The following is a 26,225-nucleotide window of genomic DNA, read 5'->3' as shown; positions in this document are numbered from 1 at the left end:
ATGCACTCCATCCTCCACGACTGTACATATTGTCGAAACGGCACTAGCACACCCCCAAACAACAGCCTTCGATATCCAAATTATGGCCATGGTCGCCGGTCGAGAGAGAACGGAGGAGCAGTGGAGGGAGCTGATTACCTCAGCTGGATTACGTGTCGTCAAGATATGGAAGCTAAAGTCTGCTGTGCATAGCATTATTGAGGTTTCCAAGTAGAACTAGGAGTATTCCGAATTTGAATGTACGAGTATTCCACTTCCGCCTAGGCAGTATATTCCTGCCAACCTCAGTAAGGTCCTGCCTAGTATGGTCCTGCCTAAAGGTATATAACCCCCCTCAATCCCATTCCCGTCACCAGCCAGCAGGCGCCCGTCTAGGACGACGGGTCAGGTCAAACTGGCTGGGTGGTGGAGTGGTCTAAGGTCGACAATCAATTATATACGCCAACCAGCCTACTCGACGAAAGGCAGCGAGTACCCGAGTTCGAATCCCAGCATGAGCACCAGAAAGTTCCCAGCAGGAGCACCAAGAGATGTATCCCTCCCGGGGGGCGAACTCTTTTTTCTATTTTCCACTCACTTACTAGATAGACTCTGTTTCTTCCATCTTCTTGATGCGTACTTTTACTACTTCAAAAACAACGAGTTGTGTAAGGTCACATCGTATCTTAGCCAAGCTTAAATCCCCCGACTCACCCGAATAGCCTCAACCCAACCGGCTTAGAGTCACCCCTCCCACCTGCGACTCTATGTCATCGGCCCCACTTACGGACCAACGGGACGCTGAACTCGGAGACTCTTGCCGGAATCCAGTCGGAAATCGGGACAAAGGGAAGCAGAAAAGGCACGGCAATAGGTAACGGGGGACCGGACAAACCGGCAGAGAGATCAGGCGTTTCCCGCTTAGCCGAGGTCGCACACCGAGGAAGCCGACAAGTCCACAGTAAGGTGATTTCATAAGACACAAGCAAGCCATCTCTTGCTAGGCGAGACCTTGAGACGTAATGTATTATCGATGTGTCATTGTCGTCGAATGTTGAGCAACACGAGATCGGCCTTCGCATGCAGTCCAGACATTACCAATGATCACCACATACGCATGACACTGATAATGCACATAGGTAGTAGCGTTACCCGGGAACCAAACCACCATACCCCAAAGACAAGGACATCAATTGCCTGTTGCTGCACCCCGATTTCCTACAGACTTCGTCGATCCCAAATTCAGGGGTGGTGACAGAGATGCCCGCGGTCGAACGAGCCACGGGATTGGATGCCCTGCATTGGTACGGTCGACTCTCCGCATCCTGCTCTTCGGAACGAATCAAAAAATACCTAAATATATGTGCAGGCAGGAAGAGGCTGAAAGAGGACGATAGTCAAGGTAGCGTATGGTAGATCCCTCGCGCAAGACCGCGTTACTGCACGTCGTCGCGGCCTGCATGCGTTTGCACCTCTGCGATGGATCCTTGGCATTAGTCCGTCAAACCCGCTCGTTCCATCTTTGGCCCGCCCCTCTTCCCCAACAACAGCTTATCATGTATTCTATGGTAAGAACTTGTGCTGCCTGACATCCCTCTCCGCATCATAGGCAACGGGACCATCTAGATTGGGCTAGAAATTCCGTGCCGCTGGTGGGCTGGTGGATGTGCATCGGCGTTGTCCCATCAGCCTGTTCTGATATGAGCATGATGGCATCCCGTCGGCGGTGCATAGAGCGCACACTGTTGTGCGACTACCTTACCCATTGCTATGGCGGAACTACAGGGCCGGGCCGCCCCTAGTAAAGTATCGAGTAAGGCCGGGCACCGCCGTCGCTGAGTGGAAGGCCGAGCGCTAATGGAGGTGCAGGACTAGTGCTTGAACCTCAAATCCCCATCTCGACCTTTGAACAATGTCAATATCCAGGCAGAGTCTTAGTCGGGCAGTTCTAGAGCATGGAGGAGGGACCAAATATTCCTCGTTGGGCCAACTCGACACGGAGTGACCAAGATCCGGTTGAGCTGAGCCTGGAGCCCAGACACTGGGATAGTGGCTTCGAATTAGATGGGCGGGGAAATTCTATCATATGTGATGTTTCTTTTTCCGTGTCTAGACAAGGGGCCATATGCCAAGTAGCTGGTTTACAGTTGGCGCCTGGAGAGGAGAGGCATGATGTGGCGGATATTCGGACTAGCTATGAACAGTCACCTACCTCAGCGGTGATTTGTTTGACCAAGCTGATTCTGACGCGCGCTGGGCGCCGGAGGAATGGCTGTCTGCCGTCTTACGTTTAGCCTATGAAAGCGTCGAGAGCTGAGTGTCCACTGCACCATCGGGTTATACCGGGCCTGTGCTATCAAGGTTGACGACGAAGTGATATCAATGAGGGTGTCGAGGAGGACTCGAGAAGTTGAGATCAAAGGAGCAGAATAGAGACGGGGTGCAGCGCGGCTGCGGTTGACGTGAGGGGAACATGTCGTTTGGACTGGGGTTCGATTGTGTGGGGAAAGATGGGACATCGACATGGGGTTGAAGTCAATCAAGCTGTGGATTTCCCGTGTGGATTGTGTTGTTGGATGCCACGAGGTTGACATGAAAGCTTTGACTGGAGGGAAGACTTCATGTTCTGAACCATATCCTTCATCCGGGGGTTGATTGGGCCGCAACAACTCTTAGAGTCACAGCCGCTTCGGCTGGGCGGCCGCTGTTGAGGCATTTCTTACTTGTTGATATTTGGTTCTGGTGCCCAACCCAAATATCGACGAGCAAAACGGTTGGCGATAGGAGAGACGTACAGCCGAGCTTATATTGCCGCAGTACTTGCCGATCGGCGTCGCATGTAACAGGCTTGCGAGTGTATCGACCCTTGGCATACTGCCCAACTGGCAACACAGATGGCACTGCTGTAAACGTGTGAACTACTCCAAGTACCCAGGCTCAGCAATATCGCGCTTCGGTTGTGGCTGCATCGTGAAGAATGGTAAGCAGGAACGAGGGGGCCAATGTCGCTCCTCTACCTTTACCCGAGGCCTCCCAAGGATTCATGGAGGTGCGATGATTCGACACACCAGTCCAGGCCCCCGGGTTCTCTGCATAATAGCCCAGAATTGTAGCAACACGCGTCCCGGTTCAGATTCGGGCCTCTCGGTGCTCTTGTCACTGCTAGACCCTCGCCATCTCCGCCTTGTTGGGGTAGACGAGAATACGGCTTGCCTGACTATCTTCTGGAGAGTCGCTCTTTTGGGACTGGTGCAGGAAGCACATGCTTCCCAAGATGATCGCGACAGTGGGCGACAGTCGAGATAATGATAGGGCCTGTAGAGGGCAGACATGGGTTCCTGTCGGGTTCCTGTCGAACTTCTTCATAGGACGCAGACTCACGGAACCCGAAAACCCAGAGCGAAGTGTCCCCGCGCGCCGTGGTCTCTCCGAACCTCAAGATCGAAGTGGGGCGCTGTTGAGCCACCGCAGCCGCCTCAGTGGATGAAGGTGGATAGGAAGCTAGGCCGAACTGGCCGGATGATTGACTGAAACTTTACAGATGGAGACATAGCGATGGTTCTCCCCGAATGCCCAGTTAGTCCCAAGAGGGGCCTCCTGTCACATGGGCCTGCTGTCTCATCCTGAGAATGATCCGTACAAAGTCTTCAACGACGAAGAAACAGAGGGGGGGAAGAGACGAGGTAAAGAAAAAGAAGAAAAAGAAAGAAGAAAAAAGCGTGGAACCCGAGCCCGAGCCCGCAGGGACCAGGGACCCGGCCAGAGCCAGCGATTCTGCCAGGGGTGTCGAGGCATGACAAGGGAGGAAAAGAGATGTTTGGAAGGTTGCTTTGGCCGCTCGGTCAAACTCTGCAAGCTTCAATCAAGACCCTGCTGGTCCCAAGCTGTCTATTGTCCATCTGGGTGCTGAGCTCTTCCAACGCTGAGTGATGCCGTGCCTTGCCTAAGAGCCTAAATTGATGGAATCGAGAGTTTGCAAGATGGATTGAGTTTGGGGTTCCGCGTTGCACCAGGTCTAACGTGGATAGTAGAGGCCAAGGGCCAAGCTCTCGGATTACTGTTGCCGGATGGCAGATGATGTTAGTTGGTAGTAATCCAGTGGTTGTGTTTGTCAAAGCTTTCCGGCGGTGCCACGAAGAAGGGTTCCTCGACGGCAGATGGGAAAATAACGTAATGCCTCATGGCAATGACAAGATCTCGAAGCTGTCTATCGGAGGCGCTGCAGGCGGCAAGCAACCGCCTGAAAGTTATTAATTTCAGGTCTAAGGATTTCGTCAGCGAGGCGTGCCCGGATGTGTGGTCAAAAGGGTGGCCACGCGATGGGCGGCGAGTGGATGGGTTTCCTAGAGTGGTGTATCGTCAACCCAAGGGTCTTGTTCGTCGTAAGGCGAAGCACCAGGTTATCTCTGGATGTCGGGCTGTGCTGGGGTCGCACGAGTTGCATATGCAGCGTCGATGTTGATGTGCAGCTGTACCGCAGAACGAGGGTTGTGTGTGCGCCAGGGTGGTGGGCGGCAACGCTCACAGGGAAAGGAATGTCCTGGCTCGGTGGTATTGCCGAGCCATTGGAGGACCTGGTGATGGTAATGGTGGTGGTGATCGATGCTCGTGCCGAATCTCGTCGGGCAAAACTAGGCCACGATGTGGTGGCTGGCTGGCAGTGATGATTTGTTGGAGGTGCTGATGAAGAAAGATGAACACGGTGGTAGAAGTGGTGGTGGTTGTGGTGGTGGTGTTTTTAGTGTTAGTGTTTGTCTTTTGCTTCCCCCTCATTCCAACCAAAAAGAGAAAAGAGGAGTCAAGATGAAGCAGAAGAGGGGGCCGCGATGGAGGAGACTGGACGACAATGAGAGGCATGAGAAGCGAAAGACTACGTGATGTTGCCAGACACGATGCTTTCCAGATGTTTCTTAGAGCAGCCACCAACAACCCATGGCTGTAGTTTAACTCTCTTCTCCACGAGGGAGGCACCTCCCGCCTCCCGTTTGCGCCGATCTGGTGAGCGTACCTCACCAAATAGCAGTGGCTTGTTGGCGCGTTGCACTTACTTGATTGGCGTGACATGAGGCGTGTGAGAGAGAGAGAGGCAGAATCAATGGTGAAAAGAGGGCTGCGTCCATGAGATGAGTCTCAGTTCATTCCTCTTCAGCTCGAATGAGGCGGACTGAACGAGGTAACAAGGAGGCAAGCGGGCTTGTCATGACAATCTTGCTAGCGACATGAAATCAGCAGACCTTACGGTCACGAAGCGCGACGGCTACTGGCTCGTGCTGCTCATGATGTGCGTGAGTGCGCACAGTTTGAGCTGGCCAGCCCTGGTCTGACAAGTTGGAAATTCAGACTGGAAAGCTTGACGAAAAAGAGTTCTTTTAGTCACAAATGAGAGAATCCGACCATTCGCAGGGCGATGCTGAGACTCCCGGGTGGTGATGGACGATGAAAGTCACACTTACGGCTCTTGTCGGCCTTCAGAGGACGAGATATCATTAGTCCATCATCAATCACATTTGCCTTTCTGTCTTTCGCGCTTTCTAGCTTTCGCTTTCTTCAGTCATTGGCACGCCACCGTGTCTCAATGTCCCGACCCTGGGGCAAGAAGGAAACTTTTTGGATCTCAGGTCGTCCAGCCAGCAGCAGTCAGCTATCCGTACATTTATTAGGTGCCCGCGGAGTAGTTAATTAAGAAACATGGCTGTCGAAACTGGCCAGTCTTTTTGCGGCGCTGTGGCTTCCGTCCAGTCATTCCCGAAGGATCCCTGACGTTGTCTTGGGGCCCAGGGAAGATGGGCCAAGGGCAGCATCACCATCCCTGTCAGCCCCAAGATTTCTGAAAAGTCACAGCGGCACGGAAACCGAGGTGTCTCTGCGCTGCGGATACGTACTGAACGAGTAAGGTAAGGTGTGAGGGTGATGTTCGTACCGCGAATCCGTTCCGGTAGCAGCCATCGCGGCACCTGGCTTCTTCCAATTCTTCCCGCATGAGGTAGGATTCTTCTTTGGTCGTGTTGCTCGGGGATGATACACCAACGGCGACAAGCTCCTTTCTTTCCTGGTGGGAAACAGGCTTGTCAGACTACAACAGCAACAGGTGATGAGGAACACCAACTTGCAAGTACCCAGTTGTACTGTCTTTACACGCGGATAAGGAGAGGCCTCACCGAGAAGGAGAGACGTTGCATTTCTCACATTGAGCTTTCCCCAGACGAGACGGCGACTGGCCTGGGCCCCATCGCCCGCTCGCTCTGGAACCGTAGGAAATGTCCGTTGCATGGCGTGGCATGGTGTTGCGTGCTATCTCCGGGGGGTGGTTAGGGTAGGATGATTGAGGCATCTCACACTCAGCGATGTGGAGGAGGGACGGGCAGGACAAGGACAGACAGACATGGAAGATGGGACAAGATAACTGAGTTCCGTTGGATTCTTCGTCGTCCTCTTCCATCTTCCATACAGTATCACCCATGAGCCTTGAGGTTGTGGTTAGTTAAAAGTCTCCTGCCATCCCGATCTTCGATTCCCTTCCCGTCCCTCGTTCTCTTGTTCCCCACACTAGCTCTTTGGCTTGCTCGGCTCTTCCTTGATTTATCCTGGACCATCGCCGTCACCCTCTGGAGATCAAAATTCATCTAGCATCTGCAATCAAAATACTCCGTATACTTGGACCTCTTGCGGAACAGAACCTCCTGAACCTACCCACAACTCAGCATCGTCGTCAGCATTACCGTCAACCGTCAACCATCAACTTCCCCCATCTTCTCCAGTCTTCGGTCTCATCGTCGGTCACCCCTTTACCGTCTCCTTGATTCCCTCCTTCCATCGCCGTCCACTCCCCCGGACGTCTGCTCCGTCGTGGGCCCGTCGGGTCCGTCGCATTCCACACGTGCGTTCAGTTGTCGACCGCCAGGGCTGCAGCTGGCCAAACCATCCACACTCCCAATCCCACCCCTCCCTCGAGCTCGAGCTCCCCCTAGTCTAGCCGTTCACCCGGTCTCCAGTGTCGAGGGTGCACCGCTGTAGGCTGTAGCAACGTGGAACACCCTGCCCCGGGGCGACAACTTAAAACGACATTTGACGCCGCGAAGAAAAAGTCGAGAGACGCTGATGACCGGACCCGAAACACGAAACATAATCAGATAGAAAATCAGGGGAAGAAACTGCAATTCCCTCTCTTCAAAGACTCAAAAGGAACAGGTTCAACGGGAATCCCAACATAGCACCACCGCCACAACCACCACGCAAGCCTCAAAGGCCAACAAAATCCAACCAAAGCTACGAACGAGCTACCCAAACGTACAAGCTACCATACGAATACCAGCCAGTCGCAGGGAACGAATAGACGGTCGAATCAAGGTAGCTTCTCTGGCTAGCGGCAGCCTCTTTTCTATCTCCAGGCTCTCTCCCCCAAGCCCAAGGTCCCGTCTACCTTGCTCGCTGCATCTCATCTTGCAGCTGCCTCTCCAGGCTCTCTCGTCCAGTACTCTTCCAGTACACGTCGACTCTGAGTGTCTCTCCGGTTCCGTCCTTGTAGACGGCGTGCATTAGCCTCGTTTTGCGCAGTCTCGACTTGTCGACGGTATTCCTCCGTGCACTGCGTTAGCTCCCATTCGCCGCCTCAAATCTCAAGGCTCAAGGGTACGTAGCTCGGTTTCCTCATTACGTCAGTGACGTTCCTCGCCCGTTGCTGTCTTTCGTACCTTCCCGTCCACCTTGTTGTTTTGTTCTTTCCTTTCCCGGCGAGATGTCACTCTCACCTCATCCCTCACCCTCACCCTCACCCTCACCCTCACCCTCACCTCATTCTCACTCTCATCTCTCACCTCCTCGTGGCTTCTACCAGCTGGGTATCTACTAGTAAGAGTGAGAGGAAATGGGATATGAGAGTGAGTGAATAAGTGAACAAGTGAGTGGGCTGGGTCGTTCTGCGAATGGCGTCACCTTCAGACTACCTACGCTTACTCCCCATTGCAGCCCGTCGTTCCCCAACCCATACTTCAACCTTACGCACTATGGAGTAGACCACTGTTTGGTTTCCATCATTTCATCTTCACAATTCCACTTTCCATGCTCTTCTTCTTGCAGTTGCAATCCATCCCGAGAGCTTCCACACCCCTGGACCATCCAACAGCCGCCCATCATCATCAGCCTTCACCCCAGTCGAGCCCGTCCAATTCCCTCCGGTCCAATCCCGCCGCTCCATCCACATTTTCACACTTGCAGCTCTCCCGGTCAGTGACAGTCCAGTCAAAATTCAACATCCACCACGCCCACACCACATCCACTTCACCCTCACCTTAAACTCACACTAAAAGTACAATCCCCGTCCTGTTCTGTCCCATTCCATCCCGTCCAATCCCACCCTTCCATCGTGGCTTTTCTCGCCCAGGGTTGAGTGAGAGAGAGAAAAAAAAGTTTGAGAAAAAAAAAAAAGACCGAGAGAACGGCAACCCCCCCCACTTTGGAATATTCTCGAGAAAACGTTGCATGCCGAAACATCGTGGAGAATACAGAAGAAGAAGAACACAAGACAAACGCTTCACGATACTCTGTACAGGCAAACACTATCCGTCATCCTATCCTTACTTCTTCTGTTTCCACCGTTTCCACCCACCACCATCTCCGATCGATTCCTCGCAGCTGCATCCCTCACTGGCCCAACCGTTTTCTGTGTTTTCCCTGACGCATGCGCCTCCGCCCAGCCCAGTGTCAGCCAGTGCTATTTTACATTGCGCAAGGCTCAGGCTCTGGCTTGTCCGGGGACAAGGACCAGGACTTAATTAACCAAGAAAATAAAAAAGCTCAAAGCTGACGGTGCCTTTTTTGCGCAGCTCCCAGCAACATAGCAAGCAGCCACAACAACTACAACTGCACAGCTCCCGGCAGCTCTCTATTTCTCGTTTCTCCCTCACCTCATCTTCCTCCCATCACATCCTCACTCTTTCTACCTACCCGACCTAAAGGAAACCCCAACTCACATTTCACCTACGGCTGTGTCTGAGACACGCATCAATCCAATCACATTTCGCTAGTCTCCCACATTTCACCTCAGCCACACATTACACCCCTCCGTCTGTTCATCCACCAGACCCTTCCCATCCCATCCTTTTGCAGGAGGACCTTTTCCCAGAAGTGGTACCTTGCTACGAACGAACAACGTCACCTCGCCTTCGGTTCCTCTCCCTCGCCTTGACAACGGAGAAACCTCCCAACCCAGAACATACCTATTAACTTCAGCTTTTCAACCACACACCATTTCTACTCTTCCCACATGTTCTGCCCTACGAAAAGCTGCTAATAGCTACCCACTTCCCCTGCCTCGACCTCATCGTCAACTTTTACTCAACCTCTAGTCCACGCCATCACCCGGCGGCCTCTTCCAACCCGGACCACCCCGAGGCCTTTCTCACTTTCGCACGACACAGACGGCTAGTTCCTAGTCAGATTGCCCAAGATGACGGTGTTTATCGCATCATTGTAAGCCCTCCCTCGTCTCCAAAAAAAATAAAAAAATTCATAGTCTTGCTTTGCCTACCCGTCCATTACAATGGACATCGATGAAGCATCTGCCGGGATACCACCCTCTGCGCACATGCTTCCCACGCAACCATCCAAGACTCCCACCGGCTGCCAGGCTTCAATTCTGATCGCCTTGTCATGCAAGATCAAGAACTAATTTGGCAACGTCCAGATTTCTCCCCAAGACCGTCCACTTCGCTCTCCCGGGCACGCCTCAGCGTGGCGACCCTCTGCGCCGCGCCAAGAAGTCCGAAAAGTCCCAGCGAACCGAAGGCGACAGCCAGCCAAGTCTCTTCAACCCGATCCGCGACATTACACCTCCCATTACCCCGACCGAAGACGTTGTCCCGAAAGACCCCTTCACGAACGAGGACGGTTTCCGTATATTCCCCGAGGAGGAGCGCAAGCGTGGTGCGCCCATCGACAAAGGTTCTCCCAAGTGGGGTGCTAGAGCCACCCAGCCCAAGTCCCGCGCGAGCTCGCCCCCGCCTGCATTCATCGCGGAGCACAGTCGCACCCTCGAGAAGGCCAGGGAACTTGGCCGTCAGGGCATCACCCAGCCTCGGCCGCTCGTTAGAAGCGATAGCCATGACCGGGTCTTTTCCCACGCCAACTGGCGCGTTATGAACGCCGACCAGGGCAATGGTGGATTGCGCAATGCCGCCGAGGCCGCTGCCCGCGATGGCAAGCTTGGAGAATACACTTGGGTTGGCACTCTCGGCATGCCTACCGACGCTCTCGAGGGCACCCAGCAAAAGCAGGATATTGAGGACAGGCTCGCCACTGAGCACGACATGTTGACTGTCTTCTGCTCTGACAAGGACTTTGACGGCCACTACTCGCACTTTTGCAAGCAGATTCTCTGGCCCGTCTTTCACTACCAGATACCCGACAACCCCAAGAGCAAGGCCTTTGAGGATCACTCATGGAAGTACTACGTCAACGTCAACCAGGCCTTTGCCGACAAGATTGTCAAGAACTGGAAGCGCGGCGACGTTATCTGGGTACACGACTACCACCTGCTACTCGTTCCCGGCATGGTGCGCAAGAAGCTGCCTGATGCCAAGATTGGCTTCTTCCTGCACGTTGCCTTCCCCTCTTCCGAGGTTTTCAGATGTTTGGCCGTGCGCAAGCAGCTTCTCGAGGGCATGCTGGGCGCCAACCTGATCGGTTTCCAGATCCACGAGTACACCCGTCACTTCTTGCAGACATGCAGCAGATTGCTGAGTGTCGAGGCAACCACTGACGGCCTGCAGTTGGAGGACCGTTTTGTCGACGTGGTTAACTTGCCCATCGGCATTGATCCTGTCAACCTCAGCGAACACCGCGGCGACAATGACGTGAAGAGATGGGTGGAGATCATGAAGGAGCGCTACCAGGGCAAGAAGCTCATCGTAGCTCGCGACAAGCTCGACCACGTTCGCGGCGTTCGTCAGAAACTGCTTTCCTATGAGCTGTTCCTCAACAAGAATCCCGAATGGCGCGACAAGATTGTCCTTATCCAGGTGGCCCTCTCCGGCAGCGAAAAGTCCGACTTGGATGCGACTGTTAGCGACATCGTCACCCGAGTCAACTCCTCCTGGGCTAACTTGGCCTACCAACCCGTCGTCTACCTGAAGCAGGATATCGACTACCCCCAGTACCTTGCCCTGCTGACCATGGCCGATGCGCTTATGATAACGAGCCAGCGCGAGGGCATGAACCTGACATCGCACGAGTATCTCTTCTGCCAAGACGGCGAGGTCTTCTCCGAGAAGAAGCACGGCTCGCTAATCCTGTCCGAATTCACTGGCACGTCGTCGCTGTTTGGCGGCAACGAGCTCTCGGTCAACCCCTGGGACTACCGCCAATGCGCCGACGCAATCAAGACGGCGCTGGAGATGGGCGACGAAGAAAAGGAACGCCGCTGGACTGCGCTCTACTCGGCCGTCATGCACCACACCGGCTCGCACTGGTTCAGCGAGTTCCTTTCCCGCCTCGACCGCGTGTACGACGAGCAACACAAGCACGACCAAACCTCGGTTCCGCGTCTCAACATCAACACTCTGGCGCAGCGATACGCGCGCAGCAATCGACGACTGTTTATCCTCGACTACGAGGGCACTTTGGTTAGTTGGGGCCCGATGAACCAGATCATCCCGGTCAGCCCTCAGGTAAGAATCTTGTCAAGAACCTTTGCTTTATTAACAAGTCTAATTGGAGCAGCGTACCCTGGATGTCTTGAACGAGCTTCTGCTCGACGAGCGCAACACCGTCTACATTATGTCCGGCCGCCGACCCGAAGAGCTCGACCGATTGTTCCGCCGCGTACCCAACCTCGGCCTCATTGCCGAGAACGGCTGCTTCCTCAAGGATTGCGGCAAAAACGCCTGGCAAGAGATGGCCGACAGAGAGCAAATTTCCAGCTGGAAGGAGTCCGTCAAGTCCATCATGACTTACTACCTTGAGCGTACTCCCGGTGCCGAAATCGAGGAGCGACGCTGCAGTCTGATCTTCCACTACAAGAGCGCCGAGGACTACGAGTCCGCGGCCCGCCAAGCGGGAGACTGCGCCAGTCACGTCAACGATGCATGCGAGGAACAGCGTGTCCATGCCATTCCTCTTGATGGCTCCATCGTCGTCGAGCCCATTGACTGGACCAAGAGCACGGCGGCAGAGAAGATCTTTGACGACCTCCGTGTCCACATGGCCCCTGACTCGGAACACAAGAGCCCCGTTGACTTCCTCATGGTTGTCGGTGACGGGCGTGAGGACGAGAAGGTGTTCAAGTGGGCCAACGCCCTTGGTGAAGACAAGGTTGTCGAGGACGTCGTGACTGTCAGCTTACACAGCCGCAACACTGAGGCTGGTGCGACATTGACACAGGGCGTGAGCGGTAAGTCGAACAGTCCTCCATACAGCTTCTGTGCCAAATACTAATTGAGACTAGGTGTCTTGCTGGCTCTCCAGAAACTTGCTACTACTCCGTAGAGCAAGCTCATATCAGGGCTTTTCTGAAGTCGAGCATACAGCGCTGCACTGTGAAACTCGTGCTGTCAACGATTTGGCGCACATAACATTTGATTGTGATTGACCTGGCCAAGCCACCAGGCGAATGATACCACAGTGGGATAGCATGGAGAGACGGAGTGCAAAGGCGTATAAAACAGGAAGCTAGGATTTCTTTTTCTTTTTCTCTTTTTAACTCTTTCCTATCGGCGAAGGAAGGATCACGACCATGGCATTTGGGAAACGATGACGACTGCATTGGCATGCATCATACGCATACGAGGGGCGACTCTCGCAAAGGAATATTTCCTATTGTGTTTTTTTTTTTCTTTTTTTTTTCCTTTTTTACTCGACTCTTTGCCAGTTCCTGTTGGCTCTTGGCTTCTCTTCAGTATCACACACACACACACACACACACCTCACGAGTTAACGCTTAGTTATGTTCGCTCTATGCGGATCTTAACCTGAAGCTTGTGACGATGCCGATGACTGACCTCGAAACGTTCAATTTGTTTTCCGAGATTCCGAGTACACAACCCCCTACTCTGCTGTATTATCAAATTTCTGGTTTGCGTACCGTCTGTAATCAGGGGTTGAGGCTGAAGATGAACCCCCCTTGGTACCATTAGGGTACCTATCTATGTATTTGTACGAGGTTGTTTGAGGGAAGACGCATCAAGACTAGAAGGAGTGCTGAGATTTAGATGAGGGCGTAGGTAGCATCATACCGACTATCATGGCGCGCACACACAAACAGTTGAACGAATATTCCCTCCGTAAGCTACATTAACGTTTGTTCTGAGTGACGTGTATCATGTGCATCGTATCGTAATGAATGGAGTCTTGTGTGTATCACGGAACTCGTTCGCCCCCTTTTACAATTTCGCCAGCACGTTTCGATGCCAGAGTCTCATCAATGGTCCGTCTACTCCATAGACCGGATCCCGTTCCGGCATGCCCACGTCTCTGATGACGGGGCTGAAAGTGCCGGCTGGCTTTTTGCCCATTTCATTTACCCATCTTGGACACCCCTGAAATGTGTCAACTGTGTAAGCCGGAAGCCTTGTCCTTTTGTAGTTCAAGGCTCGTTGGGAGCGATAGCCTCAAGCTTGTGATACATGTAGAGACGGACGGGGATCAGAGGAAAGTGGAAAGAAAGAGGTTAAAGCAGATAAGGGAGGATGTATATGCCGTGAACTATTGAAAAGTAAACTGACCTCGGGGTATACGCCGATATATCGATAATCTTCCGAACTCTCTAGACAAGAATGTGCTGTGCCCGCAGGGAGGACTATGACGTCGCCCGTCGACACGGAGATTTCTTGACCTGTGCCTTCGTTGATTTTGCCGATTAGGAGGGTTGAGGAGCCGCTGAAGATGCCTACGTGATGGTCAGAGATTCGTTTCTTGCTTCCTTCTTCACGGGTTGAGATCAAGTAGAAGTGGCGTAGGAGGGAAGTGCAGGATGTTGCTCTGGATGCTGGGTTTGGTGGACGTACCGTAGCACTCGTGGCTGTTTGGATGGAAGTGGCGGATGGGAATGTGACCCCAGGTACCCTTTTCCGGGAGCGCGGAAGTGTCAGTTGAGGATGGAGGTAACAGATTTACTTCATCACCATTTGAAGCATGGATGGTGACGGTGACGAGAGGTCGTTAAGAGGGCACGGAGAGAAGGGGTTGAGGTTTAGGGCCTGGTCGATGACCGTAGCGGACTCACCCTCTTCTCCCACCGGTTCCGGGTCAGGAACTCGGTCACCGACTCCTCATTCCGGGGCTCCGGGAGGACATTTCTGTAGTGTATGATGGGGAGGGGGCTATTTGGCGCATCTGGATTTGAGGAGAGGAGGTAGCATTCTACTTCCATTGATGAAGCCATGATTGTGGAAGTTCTGCGAGTTTCGGATTCGGTGTTAGTCAATACGAGAGAGATGGCTCTTGGATACAGATGATTTTGGGTGCTAAGAGAGGAGAAGGGGACCAAGCTTCTACTTTTTTGCAATGGCTGTCTACTTTGGAGCGTGAATGTTGGGTATTTCGGATGATATCTTAACTCTGGGGCGAAAGAGCAGGGAAGAATTGCTTCATTCGGCAACTACCTTACATCACCCCTCTTACCTTGCCCGCTATCGGTAGGAGCTGCCAAACCTAGTCTCAACTGTCAAAAGAATAAGGCGGGGGAATGGAGGGGTTGGACGGGAGCCTACATACAGATAGGTAGTCAGGCGGTTCATCGTCCCCGTGGACCACGGAGATACCGGTCCGTCCCCACTTTTGTCACTTTGTAGTTCACATCCCCGTCCGGACCGTGTTCCGTTTCCTCCAAACACCAACAAGGGCAAGTTTGACTAATATGTGAGACTCTACTAGATAGGCTATGTGGGTATTGGCCACATGTTTTGTTCTTTTGTCTAGTTTTGGCTCTGAGTTGATAGGCTGCAAACGGCATAGTTACTGCTTATGGGGACCAAAGATTCGCGAAGTCTGGGGTAGACAGGGGTGAGACCGAAGGTGGGGGGGATGCTGTCACGAATCAGCATATAGAGTAGCTCATGGAAATCGGGATCTCACCTGTGGTCTAATCAATTATGGAAAGGGGAAAAGGGAAGCCCTCGAGGGAACCCCTTTTGTATGCTCATACCCCTGTCTACCCCTTATCTCTACCCCTGAGATATCCACTGCTATACCTCTTTCGTGACAGATGCGAAGGGTGTATCTGGACGATGGTTGATGGACGACGTACGCATACCGGGACTATTCGCAGATGATAAGTCCGTCGAGTGTTGGTTACTAGTACGCGGAGGATACCAACGCTGCAAGCCAAGTGGTATATAATTGTCGGCGTTTCCATGAGCGTACCGAGTTGTGGTTTGTTGAGCAGGATCAAAGACTTGAAAGCCGTCTTCTTAGACACCCTCCATCGAGAACTTCAGGATCTTTGTGCAGAGTTTTGACATTTTTGTAAAGCTCTAGACTCTCCTTCCAGAAAGAACACACCTTAATCCTCCACTCGAAGACTCGGCCTCTCAGGAGTATCTATGTCTTTCTAGTTACTAATCTGCCAACATGGACGAACAATCAAAACCCCTCGATGATGCTGGCAACAAGGACGATTTCGGGAACGCCATAGCCCCTATTCCCAGCAACACCCACGGATTGACGGCGGAGTTCAAGACGGGAGGACTAAACGACGTTGAACAAAACTTAAAGGTCATCGAAGAGGCTGTAGAAGCTATCGGGTTTGGAAAATTTCACTGGCAGCTGAGCATGTCCTGCGGCTTTGGCTTCCTTGCCGACCAGGTTTGCTGCTCCTATTTCGCCCCCTGAAAATCACGAAACACGAATAAAAGGAAAGCCTCAGATATTGAGCTTATGTTGACTGGCCATGTCTATAGATGCTCCTCGTCTCAATCTCCCTTGTCGGTCCTCAACTTACACCCGAATTTGCACCTACCTACCCGACCCTCCTCCCAGCCTCGAATTACGCGGGTCTTCTCGTCGGCGCCATAGCTATGGGTTTGTTGGCGGATAACATAGGTCGCCGGCTCGTGTGGCAGCTCTCCATCTTTGAGATATCCATTAGCACGATGCTCGCGGCGTCGGCGCCTAACTGAGCGGCAATTAATGCCTGGGTTGCGCTTTGTGGGTTCTTTGGTGGTGGAAATCGTATGTCAAGACTTTCCATCGATGAAAATTTCAACTTCCTGAGCTTTTGAAAAGGCTTTGTCTCCTGAGGGAAATGAGGCTGACGAAATATTGCTGTAGTTGCTATCGACTTGACTATTCTCGCCGAGAACATTCCACGGCGGTGGTCCTTCATGTTAGCCGGCCTCGCATGCGTCTGGGGTCTAGGAAATTCTATTACCGGATTCCTTCGTACGTAGACACCCAATCCCTTAACTCTCGATATGCATGACTTACACATCTCACCACTAGGATGGGGCCTCCTTGTCAACTTTGGCTGTCCCCAGGACGCAACCCCCTCCACCTGCCCCAAATCGGCAAATATGGGCTGGCGATACCTCTACATTACCCTTGGCGGCCTCTGCCTCATCATGTCCATCATTCGCGCCGTGGTAATCCGCATGCACGAGTCACCCCGCTGGCTTGTTTCTTGTGGGCGTGTGGATGAAGCGGTCGAGGTTGTGAATCGGATTAGTTCAATGAATAGATCTGAGTATACGGTCACTGCGGCGCAGTTCGTCAGGACGACGAGGCAGCAAGGGGATGAAGATGAGGTTGTGGCGAATCATGGCGAGGAAGAGGCTGTTGCAAAGACACAGTCTCTCGGGGAGAACCTGCGTCGTGCGGCGAGGCTGTTTGAGGGTTGGGCTCAGGTGCGATTGATGATCTGTCTGACTTTGCTATGGATGCTTGTCGGCATAGCGTAAGTAACCATCCTTCTCTCCAGCTACAGATATCCAGGAGATACCCAAGTCAGTATGGGTGTCGAGACTAACATGACCTCTATCCAGAGACCCCCTATTCACCCTCTTCCTCCCCTACTACCTCCGAGCCCACGGCGCAGACCTAAACGACTCAAGCAACTACACCACCTACCGCGACTGGGCCATCACCTCGGTCGTCGGCATCTTCGGTCCCGCTCTCAGCATGTGGATGGTCTCCAACAGCTGGCTCCGGAGCCGCAAGTCCCTCGTCCTGACGGGCGCCGCATGCGCGGCCTTTTCGGCTGCGTTTACGTCCGTGAAGAACCAGTCACAGAACCTGGCATTTTCGTGCATGATTAGCTTTTGGCTGAATGCCATGTATGCTATCAATTATGCGTGAGTTCTTTCCTCCATATCAGTGGTTGATACTTCTAGGTAAAGAAGCTGACCTGCCCGTGTCACAGGTACACGCCGCAGGCGTTGAGTGTGGAGAATCGAGGGCTGGGAAATGGGTTGCTCATGGCTGTTGGGCAGTTTGCGTCTCTATCTTCACCATTCATTGCTACTTTTGCCGACGTCAGTACGCCGGCTCCTATCTGGGTGGCGTGCGGTTGTTTCGCGATGATTGGGGTTGTAGGCTTGGTGCTCCCCGTTGACACTATTGCGTACAACCAAGCCGAATAGGATGAATGGCGATAACGCTTCAAGGCTTTTGAATTTAAGAAGACTTTATTGGAACGGATGCTTCCTTGAAGTTTTAGGCCATTTTTCCTGCATAATCTAGACTACCAGTTGTTGATTGCATCACAACAGAAATATTTTACACCCGTTGTCATGATGACTGTAACTAGACGCAATCGGAATCATTTGTCTATGTTCTAGTCCCGCCATATTATTCTCTATCAGAGGCTCATCGCGGTTACTTCGGAATACGTGCTAGTAAGAGCTTATAGGCTAGACCGCTAGACCTGTCTTCCTCTTAGACCGGAACCATAACACTCGGCCTAATAGCCCCAATGTTCTGGACACTCTCAGCAGACGCACATGTCTGGTCTTTGACAACTTCTCATCCTTCCTTCTTTCCAAAGTCTTCCACCTTGCTCGTCATCTTCACATCCCCTTCAACATACTGCTTCTGCTCAAGAGCCTGAGGCACAAACGCAACCGCGCCTGGCGGAAGAGACTCAGCCTTTTGCAGGTAGAAGCTGAGATCAGAGAACCTGTTCGCAATGGTCGTCATGGACGTCGCATATTCCCGCTGCTCTATGCCTAGCGGATCCTTTTCGGGCTGCTCGATCCAGGAGAAGCCCTCGCGCCAGTACGAGTACCTCTCCCTGTCGTAACGCCACTCGTAGTCTTCCCACCGGTCCTCGGCTAAGCATTGCATGTAGTGGAGGGAGCTTCCTGGCCAGAGGGCGCTGACTTTTCCTGTGATGTTCTTCTTGACTACACGGTACACGCCGTCAGTGATTGCAATCTTCTCGAGTTGAGGGTTGGGTTGTTTACTGACACCAACTGCGGCATGTGCCCGTCCACACCATGTGTTTCATGAACTCTTGGGTATGCTTATCAAAGTCGCTCTGCGCCTCTGGTCTCACGTCAAAGGATTTGACCCGCTGTCTGACAACCTTAGAGAGGATTCTGACAAAGTAGTCGCCCGTCGCTTCGATGGGGCCTGAATACGAACTTCTTAGTCGTCGTTCAATGACATTCGTTATCCCTCACAGGATGACTTACCCATGAGACTTCCGTTGGAAATGGGTGTATTAGGTCCTAGGAAAACCATGTAATTGGGGAACCCAGAGACGCCTGTACCACAGTATGACGTTGGCTCATCGGCCCAGAGATCTTGCAAATTGACGCCGTTGCGGCCGAGGATGGGGAAACGTGGTCGGAACGAAGTGTTGAAGCCTGTGGCAGCAATCAAAACATCGGCTGGGTACTCGACGCCACCCGCGACAATACCGCTCGACGTAATTCTCTCAATGCCGTCAAACACCGGCTCGACGTTTGGCTCCTGTAAAGTGAGTAAATACCTCTCGCCGGGATTGATCCGTCGGCAGCCTGCTTCGAATTTGGGAACGAGCTGGTCCTGCAAGGCTTTGCCCTGAATCAGACTTCTCATCCTTGTCTCGAACCGCTGACGCAAATCTCTCTGCTCTGGGTTCGCCTTGAAGAAGGCCTGGAACATCCCATTGAACTGCGACTCTAGACCTTTCCTGGTTTCGAGATACTCCCTTTCGTCATCTCGAAACGCCTTCTTTTCGTCTGTGCCATAGGTGTGCTCCGGACGATTGGCCTCCGGCAGGGCACACGGCGGAGAGATCCACGAGGGTGTCCGGATGAAGACGCTGATCTCTCTGGCTTCTGTTTGGATTTCAGGGAGAAGTTGAACGGAACTCGCGCCCGCTCCAATGACGCCGACTCGTCGACCGCTGAGATTAACGGATGAGTCCCAGTTGGCGGTATGAAGCACGGGCCCGGCAAAAGTTTCGAATCCTTCAATGTTTGGCATTTGGAAGTTGTTGAGAATGCCGCTGGCGTTGACGAGAATTTCGGATATGAGCCTTGACCCATCCGCGGTGTCTACGGACCAGGTGCCGGAGTCTTCTGACCACTCTGCTTTAGTTACGACTGTGTTGAACTTGATGAACTTGCGCAGATCAAAATGGCGTGCTACACCATCGAGATAGGCTTGAATCTCTTGGGATGAAGCATAACTGTACGATAAAGTTAGTTCTACTTGAAAATCTTGCTTGCAGAATCTGGGTACTTGCAACCGTGACCAATCGGGATTTGGCGCGAAGCTGAACTGATAGCAGTGACTAGGGACATCGCATGCGCATCCTAAGAGGAGGGATGAGTGAGCAAAGTTGCCCGTGCGGGCTATATCAAGAGAACACCAACCTGGATATTTGTTCTCGAACCATGTCCCGCCAAGTTCTGGTGACTTTTCAAGAATCTGTATCTCGACATAGTCTTTGAGATGCTTCTCAAGTTTGTAGGCTGTGGGTGAAACCAGTCAGCCATGAGATCGATAGTAGCCAATGAGGATTATGGATTCTCACCCATCGAAATCCCGGATACTCTGCCGCAATTCCATCAGCCAAGACTGTCTCTGGTAGATTATAGCCATGTCTACTCACCCGGCACCTATGATGGTTACACGAAGCCGTTGACGATCTTTGTTGAGTGTTCCATTGGTGATTTGATCAACATGGAGGCCATTGAAACCGTTCGAGGTGTCGTTGATATGGGCATGTGATGAAGTCTCATTTGTGCTGTGTAGTGCTTCGGCCGGCGAAGAGCTGCCGTTCAGATGGCCGTTGACACCGTTCACCGGGACATGTGTGCTGCCGTTGGCAACCGAGCCTATTTTACCATTTACAGTCATTGTAAGGTCGTGAGCCTCAGATAGTTGTTGCAAGGGTTTGGATAATGCGTGGGCCAAAAGATGATAGTCTCAGGGTCAGGATCAAGAAATGGAGAGATAGGTTTGATCTACCAATGATGTAGTGTCACAAGTCAAAGTTTACGTAGGTAAGGTAATGTGATAAGTCCAGAGACCGTCATTGTATGAGGTGGACAAGCAGAACCAGAGATGGCTGCGCGTGATTAGAGTGATCGGAGACGGCCCGTGTGATGCGCGGAGTGCAGATAAGAACAAAACGTACGGGCGTCGTTCCCATTGCAACATCAAACCTCCATATCCTCTAAGCAAATCGAATCTGAGACAATAACAACAAACCGATAGGCGTAGAGTTCCTCAATGGCCCAAGATAGGGACGCCACGGAGGCGGACAAGGACGTTTATCTCCTGGATCGGGGCAATCCACCCGATTGAATGGATCCGGAGGCCCGGCCCGTCCCCACTTTCTCGGTTCCGTACTCCGGCGTTCGAAAGGGTGATCCTCATTGTATACTAGCATAGCGATGGAGCAGACTCGGGACTGCGGAGTCGTTATCGTGAACAGGGATTGGCGTGTATTGTTACAAATAGTGAATATTGCAACATTTTCCCGCAACCTCTTTAATCGTTAGCTGAAGACGAATCTTCCTTCGTGTTCTGTTAGTCCAACCACCTATCACACTTCAGAGCTTGTTCAACAAAGTCTTTTGACAACAACTTACACCCAAAATCCACAATTCCGCGTTACAGGATATCCAAGTCACAAACATGAGCTGGTTCGGCCTCAGCAAACCTTCCACCGCAGCGGAGCCCGACGAGCCAAAGGCCGTCCGTGCTCTGCCCGCGATATGGTACCGCTCTCCGGCCATGTACGAGCTCGAGAGGCGCGCCATCTTCTCCAGGCGATGGATGCTTGTCTCGCACAAAGCGCGCTTCGTCGAGGCAGGCGACTTTGTGCAGGTCACCGAGGCGGGCTTCAACTTCTTCCTCGTCAAGGACCGCAAGGGTGAGATCAGGGGGCACCACAACATTTGCCGACACCGCGCGTATCCCCTAGTGGAGAAGGATAGCGGGCATATGAATGTGCTTGCTTGCAATTACCACGGTATGTTATACATATACAGCAAGATTTAGTTGTCAGAGTGCGTAAATGCTAACGCTGGTATGCTAGCATGGTCGTATGGTTTCGACGGGAAGCTGGCCAAGGCGCCCAAGTACCAGGAGCTGCCGTCGTTCGATAAGAGCAAGAACAACCTGTTCAGCGTTCACGTCCACGTGGATCAGCTAGGCTTCGTCTGGGTGAATCTGGACGGCGCGGAAAAGCCGTCGGTGCCGTGGGAGGAGTTCTTCGCCGAGGTCGACACACAGCCGCGGTTGGAGGGGTTCAACTTGGATGACTACCACTTTGATCACACGTGGGAGATGCTTGGTGATTATAATTGGAAGACGTTGGCGGACAACTACAATGAGGTACGTTCGATGTGTCGTCGGTTGAGGCCGTATTGTCGTGCTGGTGACAAGATATCAGATGGCTGACTACGTGTTCGAAACCGCAGTGCTATCATTGCCAGACTGGTCATCCTGCGGTGGCTGCTACCACTGACTTGACGAGATATTGGGTCGAGACTCAAGGAAACTGGATCCAGCACTGGAACGTTGACAAGGAGACTGTTCCTGGTCTGGGAATTCACAGCTGCTACCTCTACCCTAACGCATCCACGACCGTAACGTGAGTATTTTCCCACTAGCATTCAGTCTGCGAAACAGGCAGTTACATATGACGGAGCAAGGGCTAACGTTTATGTCCATATAGACCAGACTTCATGTACATCCAACGCTGCGTCCCCGTCTCAGCAACCCAATCCAAAATGGAATACGAAGTCTACCGCCAAAAGACCGCCACCGACGAAGCCTTCAACTTCATCTCAGACTTCTTCAAGCAGGTCCTCCGCGAAGACAAAGACCTCTGCAACGGCGCGCAAAAGAACCTCAACGCGGGCGTCTTCATGAACGGAGAGCTCCACCCGCGCGTGGAAAAAGGACCGCTCTTCTTCCAGGAGATTACGCGGAGCCTGGTGATGCGGCACAAGGAGCAAGAGGACAAGGAGGGAGGGGAGATTTGGCCGGCGACGCCGAAGCATGATGTTTCTGATAAGACGGGGGAGGATGTGTCGTTTTGTCGGAGTCTTGATTGTGGGGCTGAGTCGGGGCAGATTGAGGGGTTGGCTTGGTAGGTCGCAGTAATCAGCATGAGAGTAATGATGAGGAAGAGTTAGAGGTCAAACTGTAGACTGGCGTTTCGTTTGTTAAGTATGACTTTGGTGGTTGAAGCCTTGGTTAAGGGTTCTCACGGGTACAAATTGATTAGCGACTTTTCGAATGTGTTGATTGAACCAATCCTTTTCGATCCCTGGTGATGGCTTCATGCTGGAGAGGCATTTCGTCTCTTGGCCTTCGGTGACAATGTTCGAGCCTCGTGCCTGTGCAAGAGGCCAAGACTCCAGCATTCGAGCGGTCAAGGGTCTTCTGACTAAACACGAGAGCTCTCAAAGAACCAGGCTGACTTGTGCCATGTGAGAAGCACCAACGAGACCTCGCCATGGACAGAAATGGACTCGTTATTGCTGTACGCCTTTTATCATGATAAACATGCTAATTCTCAAGATTCAACCAATCATCAATCGCTCTCCCATAATCATTCGCCTCAATAAACCGATTCGACTGGTCCCCAAACGGTCCCACGCCCTCAAAGAAAATATCCTCAAACGAAGGCCCCATATCCCCCAGTCCCTGCCCAACCAAATGATGCGGCGGTGGCGGTGGCGGTGGTTGCTCCGTAATCGCCACAGGCGCAATATCATCATTAGGAGCATAGACACCCACGTCGTTGGGCACGGCCTTGTGACCCGAGATGCCGGCGGATCCGACGAGGTCGAACTCGGCGGCGCCCGTTTCGGTGGAGAGCTCGCGGGCGTCGGAGCGGAGGGTGGCGCCGAACATGGACTGGTCCCAGCCGGCGTCGGGGCGGCATGCGCGGTCGTAGATGAGGAGGTCCCAGAGGAGTTGGGTGTTTATGGAGAAGGAGCGGTTTTGTGACGTGTTGTCGCCGCGGTCCGGAGGGGATTTCATTACGACGCTGTCTTGGAGGCGTCGGAGGTTACTTGCCTTGGCAATGGTTAGTTCACGTTTCTGATGGAGCATTCGACGGGACATACCATGTTGGCGACGCTTGGCCAGACGGCTCCTGTTCTTCGTAAAAAGTTCATACACTTTTCGAAGCCGGATTTTGCTCTGCTTCTAAGTATCTGGTCGTGAACAAAGCTGTGCTGAAGATGGATCGTCGCCACAATCACGACGCAGTGCGCCATGACCGGGTCCATGACCGGCAGCGACTTCTTCTCAATGACGTCCAAAAAGAAGATGATCCAACCAGCTGTCCGATTCATACTCTCAAAGGACTGCTGGATAAAGTGGACGGGTATGGTGTGTCGGAAATGCCGCAGGCGCATGGAAAGCAGGAACGGATGGTTCAGGAGACACGGGATCGTCTCGTGGACGAACTGGCTGAAGAGGAAGGGAATCCAGTACTGCCGCTGCGCCTGTAGAGACTCGGGGCTCTGCTGGTCGATGCGGTTCGCGGCGAAGCGGAACCTCTGCGGCGCGCGGCAGTCGATGTCGTGGTGGCTTTGCAGGACCATGGAGTAGTCGGAGCGAGAGTCCCACGGCGGCGGCGCGTCGGGGCTGACTCTGGATGCGGCGTAGGCGCGGGCCATCCGCCAGACAACGCAGAAATCGGAGGCGACTGTAGAGATGTTCTTATCTGGGTTGTCGTCTAGGTGGTACTCTGGGATCCCACAGTATGCTGTGAGTCCGAGGACGTGGGAACCGCTGTTGGTGGAGCCGGGGAGGGAGCTTATGAGTCGCGGGGCGGGCATTATGCAGCCCTGGAGATGCTGGAGGACGATTATTGTTCGGAGGCAGTAGTTCCTTTCTTGGGCGTTGTTGGGGTTGTTGGTTGGTGGGATGCTGTGTGCGAGATGGCTCGCGGTGGTGATGCTGAGTCCGGATTGTGTGATGTTACCAGCTAGAAGATGTGTGAGCTAGGGCATGATGAAGAGGAAGCTCGTCATCGGAACACGTACTAGCGAAATCAAACATGCTCAGGAGACATAGCGACTGCAACGTGGACAGCTCGACCCGACCTTCCGTGACCCGCTCCATGACCATGCGGCGGGCAGACCTCGCGAGGTCGTCAACCTGCTGTTTGATCTGGGTTGTGAGAGTCCCCGGCGGACATCGCAGCACTAGAGCTTGGAGCGATAGTATCAACTCTGGATCTCGCGAGGCAAGAGACTGCAGAAAGGTCTCCTCGGCGAAGAGCGTGATGGGCTGGGCGTGGAACCATAAGAGATAGCGACGCCCTGTGTCCATTAACTGCGCCTCAGCAGCACTTGATGGGCTCCTGGATCCTCGAGTGTAAGTAGATGTTTGAGGGGAGGATGACGACGATTGCATGACCGAGGTTGACATACCTAGGACTCCATGCTGGGGGACCTGAGTCTGTTTTCGGGCCTATCTCCTCTGCAGATACGCTCAGCCTTGGTGAGAGCACGTGGCGAGACGCTACTGATGGTTGGGTATGATGTGACACGGGGCTAGTTTATGTTGGATACGTCAACTTAGGTTGTTTCTGCTGGGAAGATGTTCGCGAACCTCAAATGTTGAATCAAGCGGTCCATTTTATCCTCCAGACTGTTGAGCCGGGTTTCCTAATCACGTAGACCTCAAATCAGCACTGTCGCATTCTCAAGTCAAACCTAGATTAGGAATACGTACCATCTCTCTGTTGTGCTTTGTGACTTGCGAGTCTGGCACTTCTCCGCCAGGCGCATTGTATACGCATTGCTGTCCTAGTCGCTCACAATATGAGCATGTCGGGCGCTCGCCTGGGCATTTTGACTTCTTGCGACTGCAGATATTGTTAGATTCATACTGTTGACGTTGTGATTGTGATAATGATGTCCATACCGACATGGCTCACAGGCCTGGCGTGCTCGTTTGGCATATCGAGCATCGTCCATCACCACAAGGGAGTCGTCGTGAGGCCCCAGGTAGGTAGGAGGGGCTGGCGGTGCTGCGATAAGGTGGGTTCCGGAAGGGGAGGGTTTAGGCTCCGCAGTGAGGGACGATCAGAGGCGCGTCAATGGGATCTATTAGTCCCTTGGGATGAATGAATCGCGAACTTGGATGAGGCTACTATCGGTAGGCATGTTCCATCTGGGGAATTCCAGTCGCTATCAATCGTAGTTAGAGCCCAGTCCATGCTCTGTCCGTAATCCGGGGTCCTCGGGCTAGACTCGGACTTGAAGATAGCTCGTTAATGCTTGGGCGATAGGTGGTTGAGGAGTAAACCCCCCGTCTTATCGGCATGATATGGACTCGCATGGGTTTGGATTCTCCCAGGTCGACTGCGTGTGGATGGGTGGCAGATGGCAGATGGCAGATGGATGGATGGCAGAGACTGGACTGTCCCCGCACATTGCAGGGCAGGGAAATTGATAAACCGGCGGCCCGGGTGACACATCCCGGTCGTGGGGAAGACCCACGCCAGATAAGCACTCCCTATTGACTTTCTCCTCCTTCTCCAAGTTCGTGAACTCCGTCAAGAGTCCGATCACGAGACCCATCATTAGTAACTGTTGACTTAGTACATGGGGTACGGATACACGCTCACTGAGAAGCTGCAAGGTACTTCACGTAGACAGTAGGAACAACTTGAAGATAGGAACAGCTGGTATCGCTTGATCCGATAGTGTCTTCTTGAGAAACCACAGAACCTACAAGCTACTTCCCCCATAGCCAGGGCGACGAGGTTCGTTATATCATTTTCTTCTATTCCATACTCCGTACCATGTTGTGTTTCTCCAACCTAGAGAGGCCCACGTGAGCGCCAT

At 52.9% G+C, this 26,225-nt stretch overlaps 6 protein-coding genes across 6 annotated transcripts; 3 read left to right on the top strand and 3 right to left on the bottom strand.

The window, feature by feature from the left end:
- The first annotated feature begins 9,018 nt into the window (after positions 1-9,018).
- Positions 9,019-12,591, top strand: BDP81DRAFT_211008 (family 20 glycosyltransferase). The gene is made up of 4 exons (XM_060582667.1): positions 9,019-9,447; positions 9,662-11,642; positions 11,695-12,364; positions 12,419-12,591. Exons 1-4 carry the CDS (start codon positions 9,425-9,427, stop codon positions 12,457-12,459), a joined length of 2,715 nt encoding a protein of 904 aa, XP_060446162.1. The 5' UTR covers positions 9,019-9,424; the 3' UTR covers positions 12,460-12,591.
- A 264-nt stretch (positions 12,592-12,855) lies between these two features.
- Positions 12,856-14,595, bottom strand: BDP81DRAFT_425440 (uncharacterized protein). The gene is made up of 5 exons (XM_060590222.1): positions 14,467-14,595; positions 14,195-14,366; positions 13,977-14,034; positions 13,695-13,858; positions 12,856-13,508 (listed from the first exon to the last, which is right to left on the bottom strand). The coding sequence occupies exons 2-5, from the start codon at positions 14,351-14,353 to the stop codon at positions 13,353-13,355; spliced, it is 537 nt and encodes a 178-aa protein (XP_060446161.1). The 5' UTR covers positions 14,354-14,366; positions 14,467-14,595; the 3' UTR covers positions 12,856-13,352.
- Positions 14,596-15,540: 945 nt separating this feature from the next.
- BDP81DRAFT_393262 (major facilitator superfamily domain-containing protein) lies at positions 15,541-17,546 on the top strand (the record flags this gene model as incomplete). The annotated part of the gene is made up of 6 exons (XM_060587811.1): positions 15,541-15,774; positions 15,870-15,990; positions 16,240-16,350; positions 16,411-16,861; positions 16,950-17,258; positions 17,327-17,546. The coding sequence occupies 6 exons, from the start codon at positions 15,541-15,543 to the stop codon at positions 17,544-17,546; spliced, it is 1,446 nt and encodes a 481-aa protein (XP_060446160.1).
- A 295-nt stretch (positions 17,547-17,841) lies between these two features.
- Positions 17,842-20,256, bottom strand: BDP81DRAFT_516873 (uncharacterized protein; the record flags this gene model as incomplete). Its single annotated transcript, XM_060595884.1, has 9 exons — positions 17,842-17,866; positions 17,993-18,308; positions 18,373-18,537; positions 18,600-19,582; positions 19,643-19,709; positions 19,770-19,868; positions 19,931-19,950; positions 20,009-20,045; positions 20,244-20,256. 9 exons carry the CDS (start codon positions 20,254-20,256, stop codon positions 17,842-17,844), a joined length of 1,725 nt encoding a protein of 574 aa, XP_060446159.1.
- A 783-nt stretch (positions 20,257-21,039) lies between these two features.
- BDP81DRAFT_317081 (iron-sulfur cluster-binding protein) lies at positions 21,040-22,505 on the top strand (the record flags this gene model as incomplete). The annotated part of the gene is made up of 4 exons (XM_060584223.1): positions 21,040-21,376; positions 21,443-21,741; positions 21,828-22,000; positions 22,085-22,505. The coding sequence occupies 4 exons, from the start codon at positions 21,040-21,042 to the stop codon at positions 22,503-22,505; spliced, it is 1,230 nt and encodes a 409-aa protein (XP_060446158.1).
- On the bottom strand, positions 22,490-25,784 carry BDP81DRAFT_425436 (uncharacterized protein). The gene is made up of 7 exons (XM_060590221.1): positions 25,300-25,784; positions 25,108-25,240; positions 24,985-25,040; positions 24,804-24,926; positions 24,414-24,733; positions 23,487-24,355; positions 22,490-23,436 (listed from the first exon to the last, which is right to left on the bottom strand). The coding sequence occupies exons 1-7, from the start codon at positions 25,350-25,352 to the stop codon at positions 22,924-22,926; spliced, it is 2,067 nt and encodes a 688-aa protein (XP_060446157.1). The 5' UTR covers positions 25,353-25,784; the 3' UTR covers positions 22,490-22,923.
- Positions 25,785-26,225: the final 441 nt, after the last annotated feature.

This window comes from Colletotrichum phormii (genome assembly GCF_030913505.1).
Source record: "Colletotrichum phormii strain CBS 102054 chromosome Unknown BDP81scaffold_8, whole genome shotgun sequence".
NCBI classification, from domain to species: domain Eukaryota; kingdom Fungi; phylum Ascomycota; class Sordariomycetes; order Glomerellales; family Glomerellaceae; genus Colletotrichum; species Colletotrichum phormii.
The sequence above is the reverse complement of the archived record's forward strand: the minus strand, read 5'-3'. Positions and strand labels throughout refer to the sequence as shown.